Source organism: Monodelphis domestica, chromosome 3, assembly GCF_027887165.1.
Source record: "Monodelphis domestica isolate mMonDom1 chromosome 3, mMonDom1.pri, whole genome shotgun sequence".
In the NCBI taxonomy this organism is placed as follows: domain Eukaryota; kingdom Metazoa; phylum Chordata; class Mammalia; order Didelphimorphia; family Didelphidae; genus Monodelphis; species Monodelphis domestica.
In genome coordinates, this window is record NC_077229.1 from 82552053 (window position 1) to 82571587 (window position 19535).

The following is a 19535-nucleotide window of genomic DNA, read 5'->3' on the forward strand; positions in this document are numbered from 1 at the left end:
ACAACTCTATAGAGTAGGTACTAGAGATACTCTTATTTTATAGAAGAGGAAACTGAGGCTAAGAAAAGTTAAGTGAATTGTCTAAAGCCAAATAGCTAATAAATGTCTGAGGCAGGACCTTCCCAATTTGAAGTCTAACCTTTAGCCATTCTGTCATGGTGCCCTATATAAAAGGAAATATATATTACAATGTATCTCTGAATAAGGGCTGAGTGTAGAAATTCAGGGAAAGAAACTGTTATACAGAGAGAGAGACAGACAGAGAGAGAGAGGGAGAGAGAGACAGACAGACAGAGAGACAGAGACAGAGACAGAGAGAGAGAGAGAGAGAGAGAGAGAGAGAGAGAGAGAGGGAGACAGAGAGACAGAGACAGAGGCAGAGAGAGGAGAGTTAAGCATTTCTTAACCATGGAGCTTGAGTGCTCCAAAGAAGGAAAACGAATCACTGAGAAACAGACAAAGCAGGTGATGACTCTTGTCATCTCAGAAAGGGCAGTAAGAAAGATGATTTGACAATTTTTTCTGATTTCCAATTTCTATAAATTAATGATTTAAGGAAAGACTTCAGTAAAACCACCAAGCAGTTATTTTAAGTAATTGCGTCTGCCCTGTCAACTGGTACAAGTATTTTGGGGGACCAATCAGGAGCATCAAACATCTGTCTTCCTCAGTGTAGCTGGCGCAGGTTTCTCATTTCCCTCTTTCTTTCTTAGAAATAATAAAAGCTGTAAGAAAGGAAATTCTATAGCTGAAGATTTTTCAGCAGACCAGCAATGGATTCTCACTCAAAGATGTGGACAAAAAAAAAATACCCCCCCAACCACTTTTAGTCATTCACTGCTAGTAAGTTCTTTGACTCCACCTCTTCCTGCAATCAAAGCCTTCCACATTCTACAGAGGATTTTCCTTATATGGTAAAAGAGGCTCACTAAATCCAAGTGGTAAAGTAACAGGAAGATGTCGGCTAATCACACAAAAATCTAAACGAAACCAGCTGTCTGGATGCAGTGTCTGCAGAATGTTTGACTCTCTACTTTCCTAGTGGATGCCAGAGTGGATTTTTTTTTTCCTGCCTGGGGTTCAGCTACATTTTCCCAGAAACCTTCAGGCTTTATCTCCTCCTCCCCACTGTGGGTTGCTTTTGCATGAAATTTTCAAAAGTCATCAACTTTCCAAAAATATCTTTCCTTCCAACTGAACCTTCCTTCCATCCCTGTCTCTTGGCTTTCAGGAGAAGGCCATTTTCGGCAAAAGCCATCCCTCCACAGCCCAAGGAATGACTTGCTATGAGATCACATAGGAAACAGGACTCAGGAGATTTTAAGATGGTTGAATGTGGGAAATGTCCAACTCTGCTACTGTTTCAGACTGAAAACATGCTTCGAAGTGTCCCTGGGGCAGCATAAAGAGGGGTGCCTAATAGTTAAATACTTTAACCATGACCAAAATGAAAATACTGATGTAGACTAATAATAATTCTCACCAAAAAAAGCATTTTTGTATGATTATCTCTGTTTTACAGATGACAGGACCTGGAGAATGATTAATGGGGCAAAGAGTTACATAGGAAGAAAGGGCATTGAAAGGAACATAGCTCTAGAACTCATTTTGTCCCATCCCTCTTCTCTACTTTACAGATGGAAAGATATCAAGGGCTAAAAAGGTTCAGTAACTTCGCCAAGGTTACATAAGTAGAAGATTTAGGATTTGAACTCAGGTCCTAAGACCCCAAGTTCAGCTTTCCACCATACCATACTGCCTCTCTTGGGTTTTGGTCTAGAACCCATGATAATAAGATCACATTTAAGTTTTTATACCAGTGCTTGTAAAAATGATGAATCTGAGGTGAAAAGGAATGAAAGAACTTTATTGCCTGTGAGTATATGGTTAGAAAACATCAAATCCTGTGTCTAAGTCATAGGTCTCTTCCTTCTAGCCCTGTGTTTGTGCTCTCGCCAATCTAGAAAAGATGTTCAAAATTTCCCCTTTAGTTTTCTTTGGGCTTGCTAAGAGTTAATAATGCAATTAACACCTTCCCTGGCAGCTCAGCTCCCAGTGGCATCTGCACTCTGGCTCCCACCTGCTTAAGTCTCAGCTTACATTGCTTCTCCTTTCCACTCACTCCAGTCCCATATGTGGTCCCCCATGCCTGGGATTGATTCTCTGTCTTATTTCTACTCTTTGAAACCTTTCTGTACAGTCAAGACTCAGCATATGTGTTCCCTCTTCCACGAAGCCTTCTCTGGTTACTGCTGCTAGGAGGTATTTCCTCCCTCTTTGCATCTCCCAGGTTGTATTTGGATTCCCTCCTATCACTTAATCACCAAGAGTTTCTAAAGTGCCTCTTATGGGCTAGACACTATGCTAAATTCTTATGGGCTTTTCCATTCCTAATTTGTATTACAGTGATCTATGTCAATATCAAGTACCTTGTTAGATCATTAGCCCTTGAGAACAAAGACAATCCTCTTTTCATCTTTGGAGCCCATTTGTGCCATCTTGAACACTGTACTATACTGAAAGAATGTTTGCTCAATGGAATTCCCCAAATGCCATGGTTTTCAAAGACTTAACTTGAAAAATAAGATTAGGAGGAACCTTACTTCCTAGGATTTCCAGATGTTCTCATTATTCCTTTATACTGAATTTTCTAGGCTCCAGTAACTGGTGGGTTCCTTTGAAAAAGATGGCTCGGGAAGTAAGAATCAGAATGTCAAGACTGAAAGGGAGCTTATGTATCAAAGAAGGTCAGGTATGAAAGCACCCTTAGAATCATATAATCATAGATTTAGAATAGGAATGGACTTCAAAGGCCATCTCTGTTATTGTTTAGTTATTAACAGTATCTGGCTCTTTGTGATCTCTTTTGGGATGTCCTTGGCAAAGATACTGGAGTGGTTTGCTATTTCCTTTTCCAGTTCATTTTACAGATGAGGAAACTGAGGCATACAGGGTTAACTGCCTTGCCCAGGACCACATAGCTAGGAAGTATCTGAGGCTGGATTTGAACTCAGATCTTTCTGACTCCAGGCCTAGCACTCTATCCACTGCTTTACCTAGCTGCCCAAGGCCATTTCTGCAAATTCTTTATTTTGTAAGTGAAGATATTCAGGTCCATAGTAGTTAAATGACTTTCCCAAGGGTACAAATGATTAGAATCAACAGAAATAAACTCAAACCCTGATAATCAGAATCCAAATCTTCTCTTACAATTTGGTGGAAAGAGCATTACGTATAATTTGATGGGAATATTAAAGTTGATAAGGACTTTGGAGATCATCTAGTCCAACTCACCCTGTCCTTTTACAGAGAAGGAAATGGAAACAAGGAAAACTAACTTGCAAGAAGAATTAGTCTATTAATGGCACAGTCAGGGCTAGAATCCAGGACTCAGAGTTCTAATTTGCCAAAACCTGGGGTGCAGAAATCTCTGGTAGTAATTCTATTCTGATAGGTTAGGCAACTACTTAGAAGGGAACTTCTGGTATCTGCTCATAGAGACAGTGTTCTGGAGGTTGTTTGTAGACAGAATGGACCAGAAGGCTGCAGAGAACAAAGGGGTCAGGGGAAGGGCTGGTAGGTCAGGAAAGGAGCCCCCAAGAGAGATCAAGGGGAATGGCTAGAAACAGGAGCAAAGAAGAAAAACATCACCACTACCCAGAGGACAATGAAAAAATAATCTGAGTGAATACAGTGGAAAAAGCCCTGGATTTGGAATCCAAGGGTCTGGAGAAGAAGCTTGGCTTTGTCACTTACTATCTATGTGAAGCCCTGGGCAAGTCACTTAACCTGATCTGTAACCAGATTATTTTCCTGATCTGTAAAACAAAAGGGGGTTGGACTAGATGGCCTCTAAACTCTGATTACTTTTTATCTGTGTGGCCTTGGGAAAGTCATTTAACTTCCCTAGACCTGTGTCCTCATTTGCATATGATCTTTTAGTCCTTGCAGTTTGACTTCTGTGTTGCCTGTGTGTAAAGTCTGAAAGTACAAAGCCCCTATCTATAATCTGTGGTTATGCCTGAAATGAGGGGACATGTTGGGACTACTGGGTTTTCCCATATCCATTGGATGAGTTGATGCTTTCCCTCCCCATAATCCACATCTGAAACCAGCCAGGTGAAGCTAGGTGAATGTCTCATCTGTGGAGAAGAGATCAGTGCTTTGGGGCACACCCAGGCCAGTTCTGAGTCAGAGAGAAGAATGACAGCCCCTGAGTCAATTGCCCTGCATCCGGTGGTGACACCTGGATTTATCCCAGGTGGTGGCTCACCTCCTGTGTGTGTAGGGAGTGGAGTGGTGGTGGGGATGAAGTTGGATAAGAGGTTTTTACTCAGGCAGGTAGGAGTCAAAGAGAAATAGATCAGAAGGCTACCTGTGGCTTCTTCCCTTAGATGCCAGGACTAATTCATCTCTCTCTCAAGTTTCTCATGACACCCCTGAGAGGTAGCACCCCCATTTACAGAAGAGCCAAGTGTAAAAAGTTGAAGTATCTTGCCCATAGTCAGGCAGCAAGAAAATGTCAGAGCTGGGACTCTGACCCAAGGCTCCTGACTTGTGAATTTGGAATTATTCCTGGTCCAGCCTGATCCAGTGGCCCTACCAGGTGCCTGGTCAAGCCCAACTTCTTTTTGTCCATCCCCTCCTGCCTTGGCCCTATTTCCTTTCCTTTCAGGCAGTCAGCTTTTAGGCTAGTTTCCAGCGAGAAGTAAGAGCCTCCATCTCAACTTTCCTCCCCACTCCCCAAATCTCATTGGAATTATTAGTTCTGCACATCTCCGGGCTCAGGATGCTGTGAATGAGGGTGGATGGCGAAGTAAATGGGAAGAATGTGCTCTGGGGGTCACTCGAATGAGTGACCTTACGAATCAGTGGTTAAAACTGCTGTTGGATGTTGAGGTGACCGGCTTTGGGTTCTGGTCAGAGGCAGAAGGAAGGCCAAAGAGAGACGGAAACAGAGCTGGAGAAGGAGCCAGGCAGACGGCAGACGGGGCTCCTGGGATACACAGTCCTGGAGGGCAGGCGGGCTCCCTCCCAGCAGGAACCACCTCCAGCCTTCAGAGGGAGCGGGAGAGGAGAGAGAGAGGGAGAGAGGGAGAGAGGGGGAGAGAGAGAGAGCGAGAGAGCGGGAGGAGAGAGCGGGAACGGGAAGGGCGGGGAAGAAGGGGGGGGGGAGGCAATAGGGATAAGGGGAGTGAAAGGAAAGAGGAGACAGGAAGAGGGAGGGAGAGTTAGAGAGGGGAAGAGAGGAGGAAGAGGGGGAGGGAAACAGGGAATAGTCAGGAAAATGGAAAGAGGAAGGAAAAAAGAGAGGTGGAGGGAGAAAAAGGGGTAGAGAAAGGAAGAGGGACAAGAAGAGGTGGGAGAAAAGAGATGGAGGAGGAGATGAGGGGATGGAGGAAGAGGAGAGTAGAGAGACATGGAAGGAGAGCAAAGAGAGATGAAAGGAGAGAAAGAGATGGAAGGGAGAGGAGTGGAGCGAGAAGAGAGATGGAAAGCAGAGAAATGTTAGTAGAGGAGAGCAGAGAGGGATGGAAAGGAGTGCAGAGAGACGAAGGGAAAGAGAGGAGAGCATAGAGATAAGAAAGAGATGGAGGGAGAGCGAACTGAGAAGAAAGGCAAAGTGAGGGAGGAGGGTTTGAAACAGGAAGGGAGGGAGGGAGGAGCAGAGAAAGAATGGAGGAGAGAAGGGGAAAGAAAGGAGCTCAGGCAGAGCGGAGAGATGAGGCGGAGGGCCTCGGAGAGGCGAGAGTTGGAGCTGGGGCAAGGACAGGAGAAGACAGAGAGAGGTAGAGGGGTGGGGGCAGGGGCTGGGGGGGGTCTCACTTTCTCCCGCTGCTCTCGCTCGCCGTCCAGCTCCCGCTGCAGGCTCTGGGCTCGGTCCTCCGCCTCATCCGCCTGCTGCTGCAGCGCCTGGATTTTCCTTTTCACCGCCTCCAGGGAGTTGAGGCCGGCCATGGGGACTAGGGGGTTCGGGGCACGGGGCAGGGTGGCCTGGGAGAGCTGGGGTTGGCGGTACTGGCGCCTCTGGTCTGAACTGGGGAAAGGAGCCGCCGCCCTGGTCCCGGAGCCCCCGCCTCCTTCCCACCCCTTGAGCTGCCGGACGGCTTTACGGTGTGGGGGATGGATGAGGTCACCACGGCTGGGGGCGGTGACGTCAGCACAGCTGGGGGAGGGTCGGTGACGTCAGCACCGCTGGCCGCAGCTGCTTGGAAAATGCCCCTTTTCGGGACTTATTAGGAGAAAGATTGGAGCAGGGCTCCTCCTCCAGCTTCGAAGCCCGCCTTTGGGCGGAGGGGAGCGAAGAGGCTACCGTGAGATGGGGCGGGGCGAGATAGGCTGGGGCTAGGGGCACGGAGGTCTCTGGCCTGCTACAAGCCCGCTGCTCCGGCCCCTTTGCCCCAGGACTAGAGGGATGTGGCTATGCTGCCCTTCATAGTGGGGCCGCTGGCTGGCCACCGCGAGGCGGCTTCGATTCCCCCGTCCGCCAGGGGGCAACCTTGGACTGGGGGAGCCTAGGGGAGGGGTCAGGGATTGGGGGACGCCTGGAAGCACCTACATCGGTGGCCTTTTTGTCTGTCAGCTCTAGCTTCTCCTGAGCGTCTTTAAGGTCTTCGGAGTATTTGTCCAGCTCATCCTCCGTTCCCTTTAGCTTCTTCTGCAGAATTACCAGCTCCTCCTCCACCTGTGACCAAAGGCAAAACAGGAATGAGTATGCCCAACAGAGCATCTTTACTCAACCATCAGTCAGTAGCTTCATCCTGTAACTCCCCCCTGGGTCCTCTGTCTGTTCCTATCTTCCATACAGAACTCAATTCCTCCCAGCCCGTATCTGTTCCCCATTTCTTGCCACTCCATTTCAGGATTCCATATGTACTCTCATCCCTCATTACTCTATACCCCACGCATTCCCCAGTCCTTCCCTAGTTTCTTCTCAGCCCTTTATCTTTACCACCTCCTGGACCCCTACAGTCCCTCAGTTGACCCTTCTATCTAGTCATTACTATTATTCCTCAAGCCCCTAAACTTCAAATTCACCATTTGTGCCCCATCCCATAATGACACTTATCCAGATGTCAGTCACCTTTCTTAGCCCTTCTATTATTCAACATCCTCAGTTCTCAACAGACTTAGTCCCTCAAGTCCCCATCAGAGCCTCATCCCTTGGTTCTCTGCCCTCCTCCCCAATTTTACTTCCTCATCTAGGCTCCTGTCTTACATCCTACTTCTTTTGTACTTTCACTTTTCATCACCTCTCCTAAATTTGAAGGAAAGTCCCTGACAGAAAGGGCTCTAGTAGGAGGCCTTTCCAGAAATATGGGGAAGGTCCTTCCCACTTTCCTCACCACCCCAGCTCTCTCCATATATCTAACCATTAGGGGCCTCGGACAGGTCTACCACCACCTACATCTTGATTTATTCTCATACATCCTTGGAATGATTATACTAGATGAAATTACACCAAAGGGAAGCCCAGATAAAGAAAAAGGAGCAGATCAACAGGGAATACAGTTTATGCACCTTTGGTGCCCAGCCATGTGCTTTTCCCTGTTGGGAGATGGGAGGAGGAGATAGAATTGTGGTCCATTGAAGTTCACAGCCTCATCTAAGAGTTAAGGCATGCAAAAAATATGGAGAGAACAATGTGAGGGCCATTTAAGTTAGGAGCCAGACTGAGGGAGGCTGTTAGTGCTGCAGGAGGCCAGAGGAGAGGGAGGTCAGGATGGGTTGGGGCCATCAGGGATGACTTCCTGAAATAGTTGACCCTTTAAAGAAGAGGGGCTGCACAGTGTGGTGGTGGAGACACACAAGAGAACATCCAAACTGGTGGGACTTATTCAGCTACAATAACACTGGGTTCCTTCCCCTTTAAGGGGAGGCTTTGTCCCTAGGAGGTGTATAATCTGAGCCAGACAGGTCAGCCCTGGGCTTTTCAGGCAGCAGCTCTCCCATATGTCAAATCCACTGCACTGTAATGTAAATCATATATACACCTCCTGAGACCTCCCTCCTCCCCCACAAAGCATCTCCAATTAACTTCCCATAATGCCTTTTATTCTAGGTCTATTCCTTCTTACCCTCCATACTGTCTTCCCTAATACCCACAATCCATATCTTCTTCCTAATCTCTTATATTGTTGAACAGCCACACCCATAGCCTTATCCCATCCCCTCTCCTCTTCCTCTTACAAACACGAATCACCCAGTACAGTGTGTCTACATTGTCTCATCAAATTTACACAGTACAAACTTGTCCTTCCCCATCCCTTATATTGCCCCTACTCTCCCATCCTCCCTTTCAAGTCTCTGCCATATACCCAGACTACAGTCTTCCTTTCTTCCCCTTCCAAACCCTCAAAGCATGGGCTCTTTCTCTGTTCCTAGAAAAAAAAAATAGCACAGCATAGATGTCTCTTCCCTGCACATATTGTCCCTCTCCAAATTAAGCTTTCTTCTTTCTGCTACCACAATGCCTCTCCCCTACAAAAAAGTACCCAGAAGTAGGCTTTTCTGCTCTTCATGCTATTCCTTGCAAAGACGCAGAGCTCAGGCCCTCTCCTCTTTGTCCCTCACCCATATTGTCCCACCTGGGAGAGTCCTTGGAACAAAAAATGTTAGAACTGAAAGGCATCTTAGAATACAGAGCATTAGAGTTGGTAGTACAAACCTATGAGATTTAAAGATTAAAAAAAAAAAAGATTGAATCCCTGAGGTCTGAGAAGAGAACAGACCTGCCAGATACAGCCAGTAAATAGCAGTGTTAGCATCCCATCCAAATGCAGGCCCTTTGACTCCAAATCCAGTGCTCTTTGTACTAGGTCTCCTTCATTCATTTGTTGAGTGAGTGAATGAATGAATGGAAACATGCTGGTTTCTGGATGGTTCCAGGCCAGGTTAACTCTCCCCTCCCAGAGTGACCAACTCAGCTGGCATAAATGTAGTCCAAGGGTCTGCATCTGGGAGTCTACCTGGTTTCATTCTGGGTTTTATTTTGCATCAACTCTATGTTGCCTTATAAGAGGGCTTTGTCTGGAGGAATTTCCAGGATCACATTTGTGTTTGGCTAATAAAGTATCCCAGCCCTGATTCTGGCTTTGGCTCAGCAGTTTCAACTGAGCTTCTTGGTTCTATTCCTACATTCAGCTCCTTGGGCAGGGATGATTTAACTCAGTCTTTGCTGGGCAGAGCATCTGTGGCCAAATGAATGTCCTAATGCAGAATTCGATTTCAGGCAGGGACTTGAGCAACTCCCTTTACTTTCCTGGTCCTCAATTTCCTATTCATCATTTGAGTAAGTTGGACTGGAATGATCTCTAAAGTTCATTCCAGCTCTAAAATCTTGTAGTTTATTGGGGAATATATTGGATTTGGAAGTCAGAATACCTAAGTTTAGATCTCAAACACACAGGGTGCTAGTAAGTGTCAGAATCAGAACTTTAATGCAGACCTTCAGATTTCAAGTTCTTTCCAATTGCAATGTGGAAGTGAGCACTCTAAGAGAGTGTGTGTACTTAGCTAGAATTGCTAGTTCTGTCTTGTAAAGATCAGATTTAGCTCTCCCCTGATTGTAACAATGAAGATACTTAGCTCTTCCTTTATTGGGAAGTTTGAATTGTAATCCACAATATATTTTTAGATTTTAATCTACAAAAAAGCTGGTAACTCAGTATTTTAAGTAGATCTACTCATTTTAACTACAAAAAGGTGTTAAATAACTACAAAAGATGAACTAACCAAAAAAGGTGTTAAGTAACCCAAAAGATATAGTCTAATTAAAGAAGGTGTGAACTAAAGAGTGGGCAGTCCTGGAGAAAAGCATCTACTGTGATTGGTAAATGAGAAATTTAGGGGAGGTGACACAAGAGAAAAAGATCTTTAAAAAGAGGATCAGAGGCCAAAAGAAGATATTCGATTTAATATTCCATTTGAGGAGATCGAAGAGCTCTCTGACTCAGAGGAGAGACTGGAAGACAGACACTTGATGAGTGAGTGGAAGACAGACACTCAGACTTCTTTCCATTTAGACTATCACCTTGAGTGAAAGGCTGACTTAGTGACCCCGCCTTTCTGGAGGTGTAAAACCTCCAGGAAAGGCCCATCATCTTGAGACTCTTTTCCCTGATTTGGGCCTTAGTATATTCTACCTGGCTCAGAGGAAGCAGGAGTTTCCTCTCTCTCTCTCTCTCTCTCTCTCTCTCACTCACTCTCTCTCACTGTTTCTCTCTCTCTCTCTCTCTCTCTCTCTCTCTCTCTCTCCTCTCTCTTTCTCTCTCTCTCTCTCTCTCTCTCTCATTCCTTAATATCTTCCCTCTATTGTAAATAAACTACCATAAATTTCCATTTACTTTAGTAATTCATTTTGGGATTTAGAAATTAAATCCTTGGAGACCACTTAATTAATATATTCAGAGTCTAACCACAATTAATATTTAACAGTCTCTAAGTGTACTTTGGTGTATTTTATTGGGGAACAGATAGGGATAGTCATAGAAGGCTCCATGGAGATAGTGACGCTTGAGTTAGCCCTTGAAAGATAGATTTGATGTGTGAAGACAGAAAGGAAAGGAAAAAACTTCAAGGTAGGTGTGAGAAGAATAGAACTTATTATCAGATGATATTTCTAGAACTTGAATGAATGTAAGGAATCTAGTTCAACTCTCTTGCTTTTCAGATGAGGAAAATGAGACCCAAAGAAATTAAGTACTTGCCTCAGGTCACACAATTAGAAAGTATCAGAGGTGAGATTTGAACCTAGATCCCCTGACTCCATAACCTCTAGTTCTTCCTCCATACCACAGTTCCTCCCAAACATCTTCCCTAATCCTTTCTTTGCACCTTCCTGATGACATTTAATATATCTTCCTTCCTTCTTATTTTCTTCCTTCCTTTCTTTCCTTTTCTTTAAAAGAAAAAAACTTTATCTACAGTCTTAGAGTTGACACTAAGTATTGGTTCCAAGGCAGAAGAGCAGTAAGAGCTAGGTAACTGGAGTTAAGTGACTTGCCCAGGGACACCCGACTAGGACATATCTGGGGTTAGATTTGGATCCAGGTCCTCCCATTTCCAGGCCTGGCACTATCCACTGAGCCACTTAGCTGCCTTCATTTAATATATTTTCATTGGTATTATAGTTATTTGTTCATGTGTGCTGTTTCTCTTACTAGACTATGAACTTCATGAGATTGGGGACCATGTCAGGTTTTGTAACCTTTTAAAGGTTAAAAAAAAAACAAACCCCTTACCTTCCATCTTGGAATCAATACCATGTGTTGGTTCTAAGGCAGAAGAACATTAATGGCTAGCAAATGAAGGTTAAATGACATTTGCTCAGAGTCACACAGCTAAGAAGTGTCTGAGGAATTTGAACCAGAGAACTCCCATCTCCAGGTCTGGCTCTCTATCTACTGAGCCATATTGCTGCTCCATAGAAGGGCTTCAACAAATGTGGTAGATACCTAATAAATATTGAATGAATGGATGCCAATTCCTCTCTAGGGTACTCAATTTCCTTCTCTGTAAAATGGGGATAATAACAACAATAAGAAAGAATAATAGCAATAAACACTAGCATTTTAACATTTGCAAAGAATTTCCTTTTTAATATATTTTATTTTTTTTGAATAATTATGAAGGCTGATATTATATAGTACTTCAAGATCGGTCTAATGCTTTATAATACATTATCTCCTTGTATTCCTACATGCCTTCCTCACAAATGAGATAACAGATTGTCAAATTCCTAATAACTGTTATTAATTAATAGCTATTAATATGGAGATGTAGGCTGCTAGGTGGTATGGTAGGTAAGTCTAGAGTCAGAAAGACTTCAATTCTGGCCTCAGACATTTTCTAGATGTGTGATGCTGGGCAAATTGCGTAACCCTGTTTGCCTTAGTTTCCTTATCTGTAACATGAGCTAGAGAAGGAAATTTTCAGCCACTCAAGTATCTTTGCCATGAATACCCCAAATGGTATCATGAAGAGTTGGACACAACTAAAATGATAGGACAATAATAATATGAAGCTATTAGTTATTAATATGAATAGATTATTAATACTAATATCAACACTAGTTTACATTATTACATTTATTTTCCATTATCATACAAATTAATAATATATCCCATATCTTCCATACTAATAATTATGATAGTATAAATTATGGTTATCATTTCATTATCATTATCATCACTTTCATTGACATTATAATTAATAAATGTAAATTCCTTAAAGACAGACATCCTGTTTTCTCCTTTTTTTATCTTTCCCATACTGTAGCTGAGCCCAGAGCTAGACATATGGGTCCTTAGGAAAGAAATCGATTTGGTGATGACTCATAAATATAACAATAATTATTCACTTTTTGCTTGAATGTCAAAACTATAGTCTGCAAAATCTGGGGCAAATTTAAAGACACATTGAAACCTGATCTTCACTTCCTGTCTTCACTCCATTGGCTTGGATTTACTTAACCAACCAACAAAGGAAACATCTGACACATTAATACTAATCTACCAAAGTTAGCATAGCATAGTAGAAAGTGTGTCGGGTTGGAATTAAGGGGCCTACATTCAAATCCTGGTTCTACTATTTACTGCATATGTGAGGCAAGTCATTTTTCCTTGTGCCTCAGTTTCCTCATCTATCAAATAATGAAATTAGACTAGATGGTCTCTGAGGTCCCTTCCAGATCAAAGTCTAGGATTCCAGGATTTGCTGATATCCTTCCATGCCTCAGTGAGGAAGTGAAGTATTCTTGGGCTCTTGGGAGATTATTCCATTGGAACAAAAACTCCAGTAGTTCCAATCAGGATAGAAAGGCTTCCTAGAATCAAGACTTAGAACTCTGGAAGGGGCATTAGGAGTCATGTAGTCAAACTGCTCATTTTAAAGATGAGAAAACCGAGGCCCATAAAGGTTGTCCAAAGTCCAAGGTCACAGTACTGAAAGAGCTTTGAGTATGAACCGAATGAGAAACTGTGTTTTTGTTGTCCATTCACCAACCCAAATGGCTCAGTTCTGAGAATCTCATCACCAGGTTGGCTACAGAGGAGTGAGTTTTGGGAGTAGAATAAGTTGAGATATTTTCATCTATATGCAATCACCTTTTGTGGGTATATTTTGTTTAGCTGTGTTTATACTGGATGGTACTATGGGAAATAGGTACTTATACTGGTGGGGAAGCGGTGAATACATCAAAAGGTGTACAAATTGTCTATGAAGGCTGAATGAATGGGCCTCAGTTTTCTCACCTGCAAAATGAGGCTAATAATGATAATGATGATGATTATAGTAATAATAGCTGACGTGCCAACAGATCTTAAGGTCTGGAAAATATTGTACTTGTTTTATCTCATTAATCCACTATAGAAGTAAATGTTTATTATACAGATCAGATGAGATAGTGGATTGTGAAGGGATTTGGGGTTGCAAAGCTGAGGCAAGTCCTCATGCTGGAAGAGACAGTGTTATATAAAAGAAAGATTCCTGACTTTTGAGTTAGATGGTTCAGATTCATATCCTTTTTCTATCAGCTCTGTGACCTACGGTGAGCCACTTGTACTTTCCTTTCCTTATGTTATATGAGGGAATTGGATCAGATGGCTTCCAAGGTCCTTCCTGAAGGAACTGAGGAGATTGGGACAGCAAGTATAATGGGCATTGAGGCAATTGAGTGAACCACATTGACTTGTGTGATCTTGTGACTCATTTCTGGACTTAGCTCAGTTCCCTTTCTATTCAGTTATGAGTCTAGTCGAAATTCTGTCTTGTGAGAACACTATTCAGCTGTGAGAATTGGGAGAAATCCTTATTGTATTGTTTGAACCTAGCCCTGTGTGCTAGGGGAAACTGGATCACTTCTACTTGCAACTTGGAGACCCTTAACTAAGGACCTGAGTTATGTCGACTAGAAACACAGTCTGCTCCCAAGATCTCACAAGGAGTTTTCTCACAATAATATATCTCAAGCAACCCATATGTCTTATCTGAAAACTGGCCCCATGCTGATCAATCAGTTATTGTTTCCATGTTTCTTTGCTTATATATAAGCACTTGGGAGCAGTGGGACATCCCCTTTTCAGAATTCAGGTAATTGTACCTATTCACTGTCTCCCTCCTGACTGGGAAAGCCTTTATCTTTTCTCCATTTAGAAATCAGATTATCTAATGTTATATTGTTTATTTTAAATTTGTCTTATTTGATTGTCTTTGTTGCATAAAAAAGTCTGCCTCCTTCTGAGGAAGGGGCCTGGTCCCTATGGATTGGCCAACGTAATTGGCATTGAAATGCTCGGATGATTGAACTTTTGTTTCCTCAGTCATTTCATCTGTCACCCCCCACTTTGAACTCTAAATTTGTGGTCCTATAGTCACAGGTTAAGGGGTCACTTACACAATTATGACAGTTGAAGGGAGCCTTCATATTTATGTATAGTTACAGATCATCCTCATTTTCCTTATCTTGTTTGATTTTCACATTTTATAGATGATGTAACTAAAGTTCATCTGAAGTTGATGTAATTGAGGGCAATTGATGGGCCCCAGGTCACACAGCTAGAGATACCAGGGATTTATCTCAGATTTGCTATGCTAAATTCAGTCCAATTCAAGTTCAAGTCCAATGTACTTTCCATGATACCAGACTATACAAATTTTCCTTTGAGATGGATTCCTTCTGGACTCCTTTCTATAAAATAAGGAGGTCAGATAAGATGTTCTCAAAGGTTTCATCTTTCACCATACATTTGACATTCTGTGTTTTTGGAAGGTCTTCCTACTGGTCAATTGACCTCTCAAGTTATCAATTTCACTCTTACTTCCCCTTAGCTGCTAAAATTCCAGTGTGGCCTCACACATGGTGCCTCTATTTTCTTGACTTCCATCTATTCTCCATTAGGTGCAGGTTGACTCTGTTGCTCTCCTAAAACGAACCTCTGAGGTCTTAAGTAGCCTCTCCATCGACAAATTCAAAGGTTTTTTATTTAAAAGGAAAAAACAAAACAAAACAACAGTCTTGTACTTGAGCTCTGTGCAACTTTTGATACTATTTCTTTTCCAGTTACTCTATTCTCCCTTGGCTTTAGAGACAGTGTTCCTTCCACCTTTCCTGTCTTATTACACATTACTGTCCTTCATGCATACTTACACAGTTTATCCTCCATGCCCTTTATGTAATATACTCCCTCCTCAAATCTGCCTCTTAAAATCCCTAATTTCCTTCAAAGTTCAGCTCAAACACCACTTTTTCCTAATTGTTTCCAAGTGCTTGTGACTTTTCTACCTCCGTGGGTCATCTTTCTCTTCCTACCCTTAATGCATCAGGGTTCTCCAAGACATGGCTACCAGCCTATTTCTCTCTCCCCTCTCCTGCTCTCCCCTTCTCACTATTCCCACAGTTTTAAGTTGTCATATTTTTGCAAATGACTCCCAAATATATATCTCCAGCCCTATAGTAATAATAATAACAACAACACCTAGTATTTATATAATGCCCTGAGATTTTTAAAGCTCTTTACAAATGTCATCTCACTTTATCCTTTCAGCACCTCTGGATGGTAAGTGCTATCATTATTATTATTCCTATTTTATAGGGGAGGAACCTGAGGCAGGCTAAGTGATTTGCCTAGGGTCTCCCAGCATGTGTCTGAGGCAGGATATGAACTCAGGTCTTACTGGCTCTGGGTCTAGAAGTCTATCCACTGTACCACCTAGTTAGTAAATCATTTCCCAGACTCCAGGCCTACTTTTCCACCTGTCTGCCCTTTTTATTTAGATGTCCTTCTGGAGCCTCAAACTCAACATAGTCTAAAAGAAACTTACTTTCTTCCCCACTCAGGCCTGCACTTTCCCCAATTCCCTGATTTATGCTGAACCAGTGACATCAACTGGAGTTGTTTCTGAGTCTTCCCTCAGCTCCTAATACCAATTACCAAGTCCTGCCAATTCAAGCTACAATATGTTTCTTTCTTTCTTTCTTTCTTTCTTTCTTTCTTTCTTTCTTTCTTTCTTTCTTTCTTTCTTTCTTTCTTTCTTTCTTTCTTTCTTTCTTTCTTTCTTTCTTTCTTTCTTTCTTTCTTTCTTTCTTTCTTTCTTTCTTTCTTTCTTTCTTTCTTTCTTTCTTTCTTTCTTTCTTTCTTTCTTTCTTTCTTTCTTTCTTTCTTTCTTTCTTCTTTCTTTCTTTCTTTCTCTCTTTCTTTCTCTCTTTCTTTCTCTCTTTCTTTCTCTCTTTCTTTCTCTCTTTCTTTCTCTCTTTCTTTCTCTCTTTCTTTCTCTCTCTCTTTCTTTCTTTCTTTCTTTCTTTCTTTCTTTCTTTCTTTCTTTCTTTCTTTCTTTCTTTCTTTCTTTCTTTCTTTCTTTCTTTCTTTCTTTCTTTCTTTCTTTCTTTCTTTCTTTCTTTCTTTCTTTCTTTCTTTCTTTCTTTCTTTCTTTCTTTCTTTCTTTCTTTCTTTCTTTCTTTCTTTCTTTCTTTCTTCCCTTACCTTCTGTCTTAGAATCAATACTGGGTATTGGTTCTAAGGCAGAAGAGTGGTGAGGGCTAGGCAATGGGAGTTAAGTGACTTGCCCAGGGTCATACAGCTAGGAAGTATCTGAGGTCAGATTTGAACCCAGGACCTCCCATCTCTGGGCCTGACTCTCAAACCATTGAGCCACTCAGCTGTCCCATACACTATATTTCTTGCAGTTGTCCCATCCTCCTTTCTTCTTTCTTTCTTCTTCTTTTTTAAACCTTTACCTTCCATCTTGGAATCAATACTGTGTATCGGTTCCAAGACAGAAGAGTAGTAAGGGCTAGGCAATGGGGGTCAAGTGACTTGCCCAGGGTCACACAGCTGGGAAGTATCTGAGGCCAAATTTGAACCCAGGACCTCCCATCTCTAGACCTGGCTCTCAAGCTGAGCTACCCAGCTGCCCCCACCTCCTTTCTTCAGGACTTGTTCAGGTCCTCCACTCCTTTGAATTGGGCTAATGTAAATTGCCTCCTAAATGATTTCTCTCTGTGTCTGTTTCTGTGTCTTTGTCTCCTTTCCAGTCCTACTTCCACAAAATCAGACACAGGTTTGAGCAGACTGATTACCCATCCTCCTATAAGAACAAAATAACAAGCCAAAAAATCCTCAGTGGTTGCTCATTGGCTTTGGGCTAACCTATATACCCCTCTGCTTGGCTTTGAAGGCCCTTTCCCATCTGGCCCTACTCTACTTTTCCAGGCTTATCTTTTTCTTTTCCCCTTTCTGCACTCTGTGTTCTGACAAAGTGGACAGCGAGTTGTTCTTGTTCGCCTGATCTCATCCGGCCTTCTCACACCTCAGTGCATTCCTTCAGGCTGTCACCCTTGCCTGGAATGCAATGCACTAAACTATTCCCTTCATTCAAGAGCCAGATCAGGTGTCACTGCCCAAAGCCTCCCTGTACCACCTCCTCCAAGCTCTAGTTGAAATAGCTCGCTTACTTCTCACAGTTCTGAAAGCACTTTTTCAGGGCTTCTCCCTGCCTTTTGTCCCAGTCTACTTTGTGTCAGACTTCTTTTTGGACATTTAGTATCTTTCCTGTTAGGTATGTGGCACAGTGGATGGAGTGACAGCTGGATTTGGCTAGAGTCAGGAAGACTCAAATCCTACCTCATCCCCTCTTCCTGGGTTACCATGGGTAAATCACTTAACCCCCTCAGCCTCAGTGACCTTATCTGTAAAATGAGGAAAATAATAGTTCCTACCTCAGAGTTGTGAGACTCAATGGAATGGTTTAATAACAATATCTTGTCATATTGCATCATATTGTATCATGTCACATCACATTGAATTGTAGCATACCACATCATATCACACCACAATGTGATACATTTTAACATGACATAATTAGCATAATGCACCAAAATATAATAAATGTATAATAAAATGTAACAGAATACACAAGTAGAATTTCTAGAGTGCATTAATATGCAAAGTCCTTTAACAGGTAGCAACTCTTTCGATTCTCCCAATAACATTGTAAGGTAGGTATTATTATTATCTGGATTTTATAGATGAGGAAAGTGAGGCTGACTGAGGTTAAGTGACTTGTCCAGGATCACATAGCTCTTAAGAGTCTGAAGCAGAATACAAATTCAGTTCATTCTGACTCTGTCTAATTCACTATGTGTTGCGCCACCTAGAGGTCTATCTGGGTTATAGGTAAAGTGGTATTCTCTAGCCATTGTGCCAACCTAGAGGTCTATCTGGGATATGTGGTATTCTTTATTTATTGCGCCACCTAGAGGTCTATCTATGATATAGGCAGAGTACTTGGTGAATTTTCAAAGGTTTGGGTCTGCATCTGTGATTTCATTGGTGTTCGGAAACTCCTCGGCTGAGGGAACCTTTGCTGCTAACACATGTTGGCACTTACTCCGCAGTTCAGAAGGTGGAGAGGTTAAGTGTCTGATCTGTGTTTCAGATGGAGGTAGGACTTGAAACCAAGTGTTCATTCCTGGCTTCAGGGCTTCCACTGCATCATGTTGCCTCTCAAGCTCTAGAGTTCTAAATATAGTTAGTTTTGTTATTACTGTCAAGTACTTAAAGCCAAGGAGCTGTGTCATCTGTTTTATTCTCTCTGCTGAGAGCATATTGATGTCAATGATTCCACTTTTTTTTTGGGGGGGGTTTGGTTAGTGAGGATTCCTTTTACCAATGAGGACTATCTATACCCTCTGTGACTTAGAGTCTGGTATTGGAGAATTGTTTGTAGCTGAAAAATTTGTCACTCTGCAGTCAATTCAAGGATGAGGTCTCTCTGATTTGCCTATTATAATCAATTCAAGTCAGTTCAATTAATTTCAAATTAAATTAGACTAGAAGCCTATCCAGCCATAAATGGACCTGCCAGAGTCTGTGCTTCACTGGCAAGAGTCTTGGTGAACCTAGATGATTTCCAAACCATTATGAGGACTTTAATGGAAACTTTTATTCCTTCCTGTCCTTCCTTCCTTCCTTCCTTCCTTCCTTCCTTCCTTCCTTCCTTCTTCCTTTCCTTCCTTCCTTCCTCCTTCCTTCCTTCCTTCCTTCCTTTCCTTCCTTCCTTCCTTCCTTCCTTCCTTCTCTTCCTTCCTTCCTTCCTTCCTTTCCCTTTTCGTCCTCTTCTTTCTCTTTCTTTTCTTTCTTTCTTTCTTTCTTTCCTTTTTTCTTTCTTCCTTTCTGTCTTTCTTTCTCTTTCTTTCTTTCTTTCTTTCTTTCTTTCTTTCTCTTTCTTTTCTTCTTTCTTCTTTCTTTCTTTCTTCGTTTCTTTCTTTCCTTCCTTTCTTTCGTCTTCTTCTTCTTTCTTTCTTTCTTTCTTTCTTTCTTTCTTTCTTTCTTTCTTTCTTTCTTTCTTTTCTTTCTTTCTTTCTTTCTTTCTTTCTTTCTTTCTTTCTCTTTCTTTCTTTCTTTCTTTCTTTCTTCTTTCTTTCTTTCTTTCTTTCTTTCTTCTTTCTTTCTTTCTTTCTTTCTTCTTTCTTCCTTCCTTCCTTCCTTCCTTCCTCCTTCCTTCCTTCTTCCTTCCTCCTTCCTTTCTTTCTTTCT

General features: G+C 42.3%; 1 protein-coding gene and 1 long non-coding RNA gene across 5 annotated transcripts in view; one reads left to right on the forward strand and one right to left on the reverse strand.

Annotated features, from left to right (window-relative positions):
* TPM4 (tropomyosin 4) overlaps positions 1 to 19535 on the reverse strand; it is a 47006-nt gene that overhangs the window by 24315 nt on the left and 3156 nt on the right. For 2 of the 4 annotated variants that reach the window (XM_003340769.4, XM_003340771.4), the window contains exon 2: positions 6560 to 6685. In XM_003340769.4, coding sequence (XP_003340817.1) covers positions 6560 to 6685 — 126 coding nt within the window. Of the gene's footprint in view, positions 1 to 5826; positions 6284 to 6559; positions 6686 to 19535 lie in introns of those variants that run through there. The other 2 variants (XM_003340770.4, XM_003340772.4) reach the window with 2 other exon arrangements.
* Positions 5208 to 19535, forward strand: part of LOC103098154 (uncharacterized) — a 19793-nt gene continuing 5465 nt past the window's right edge. The window contains exon 1 of the long non-coding RNA XR_465935.3: positions 5208 to 5789. This is a non-coding gene — a long non-coding RNA (uncharacterized LOC103098154). The remainder of the gene's footprint in view (positions 5790 to 19535) is intronic.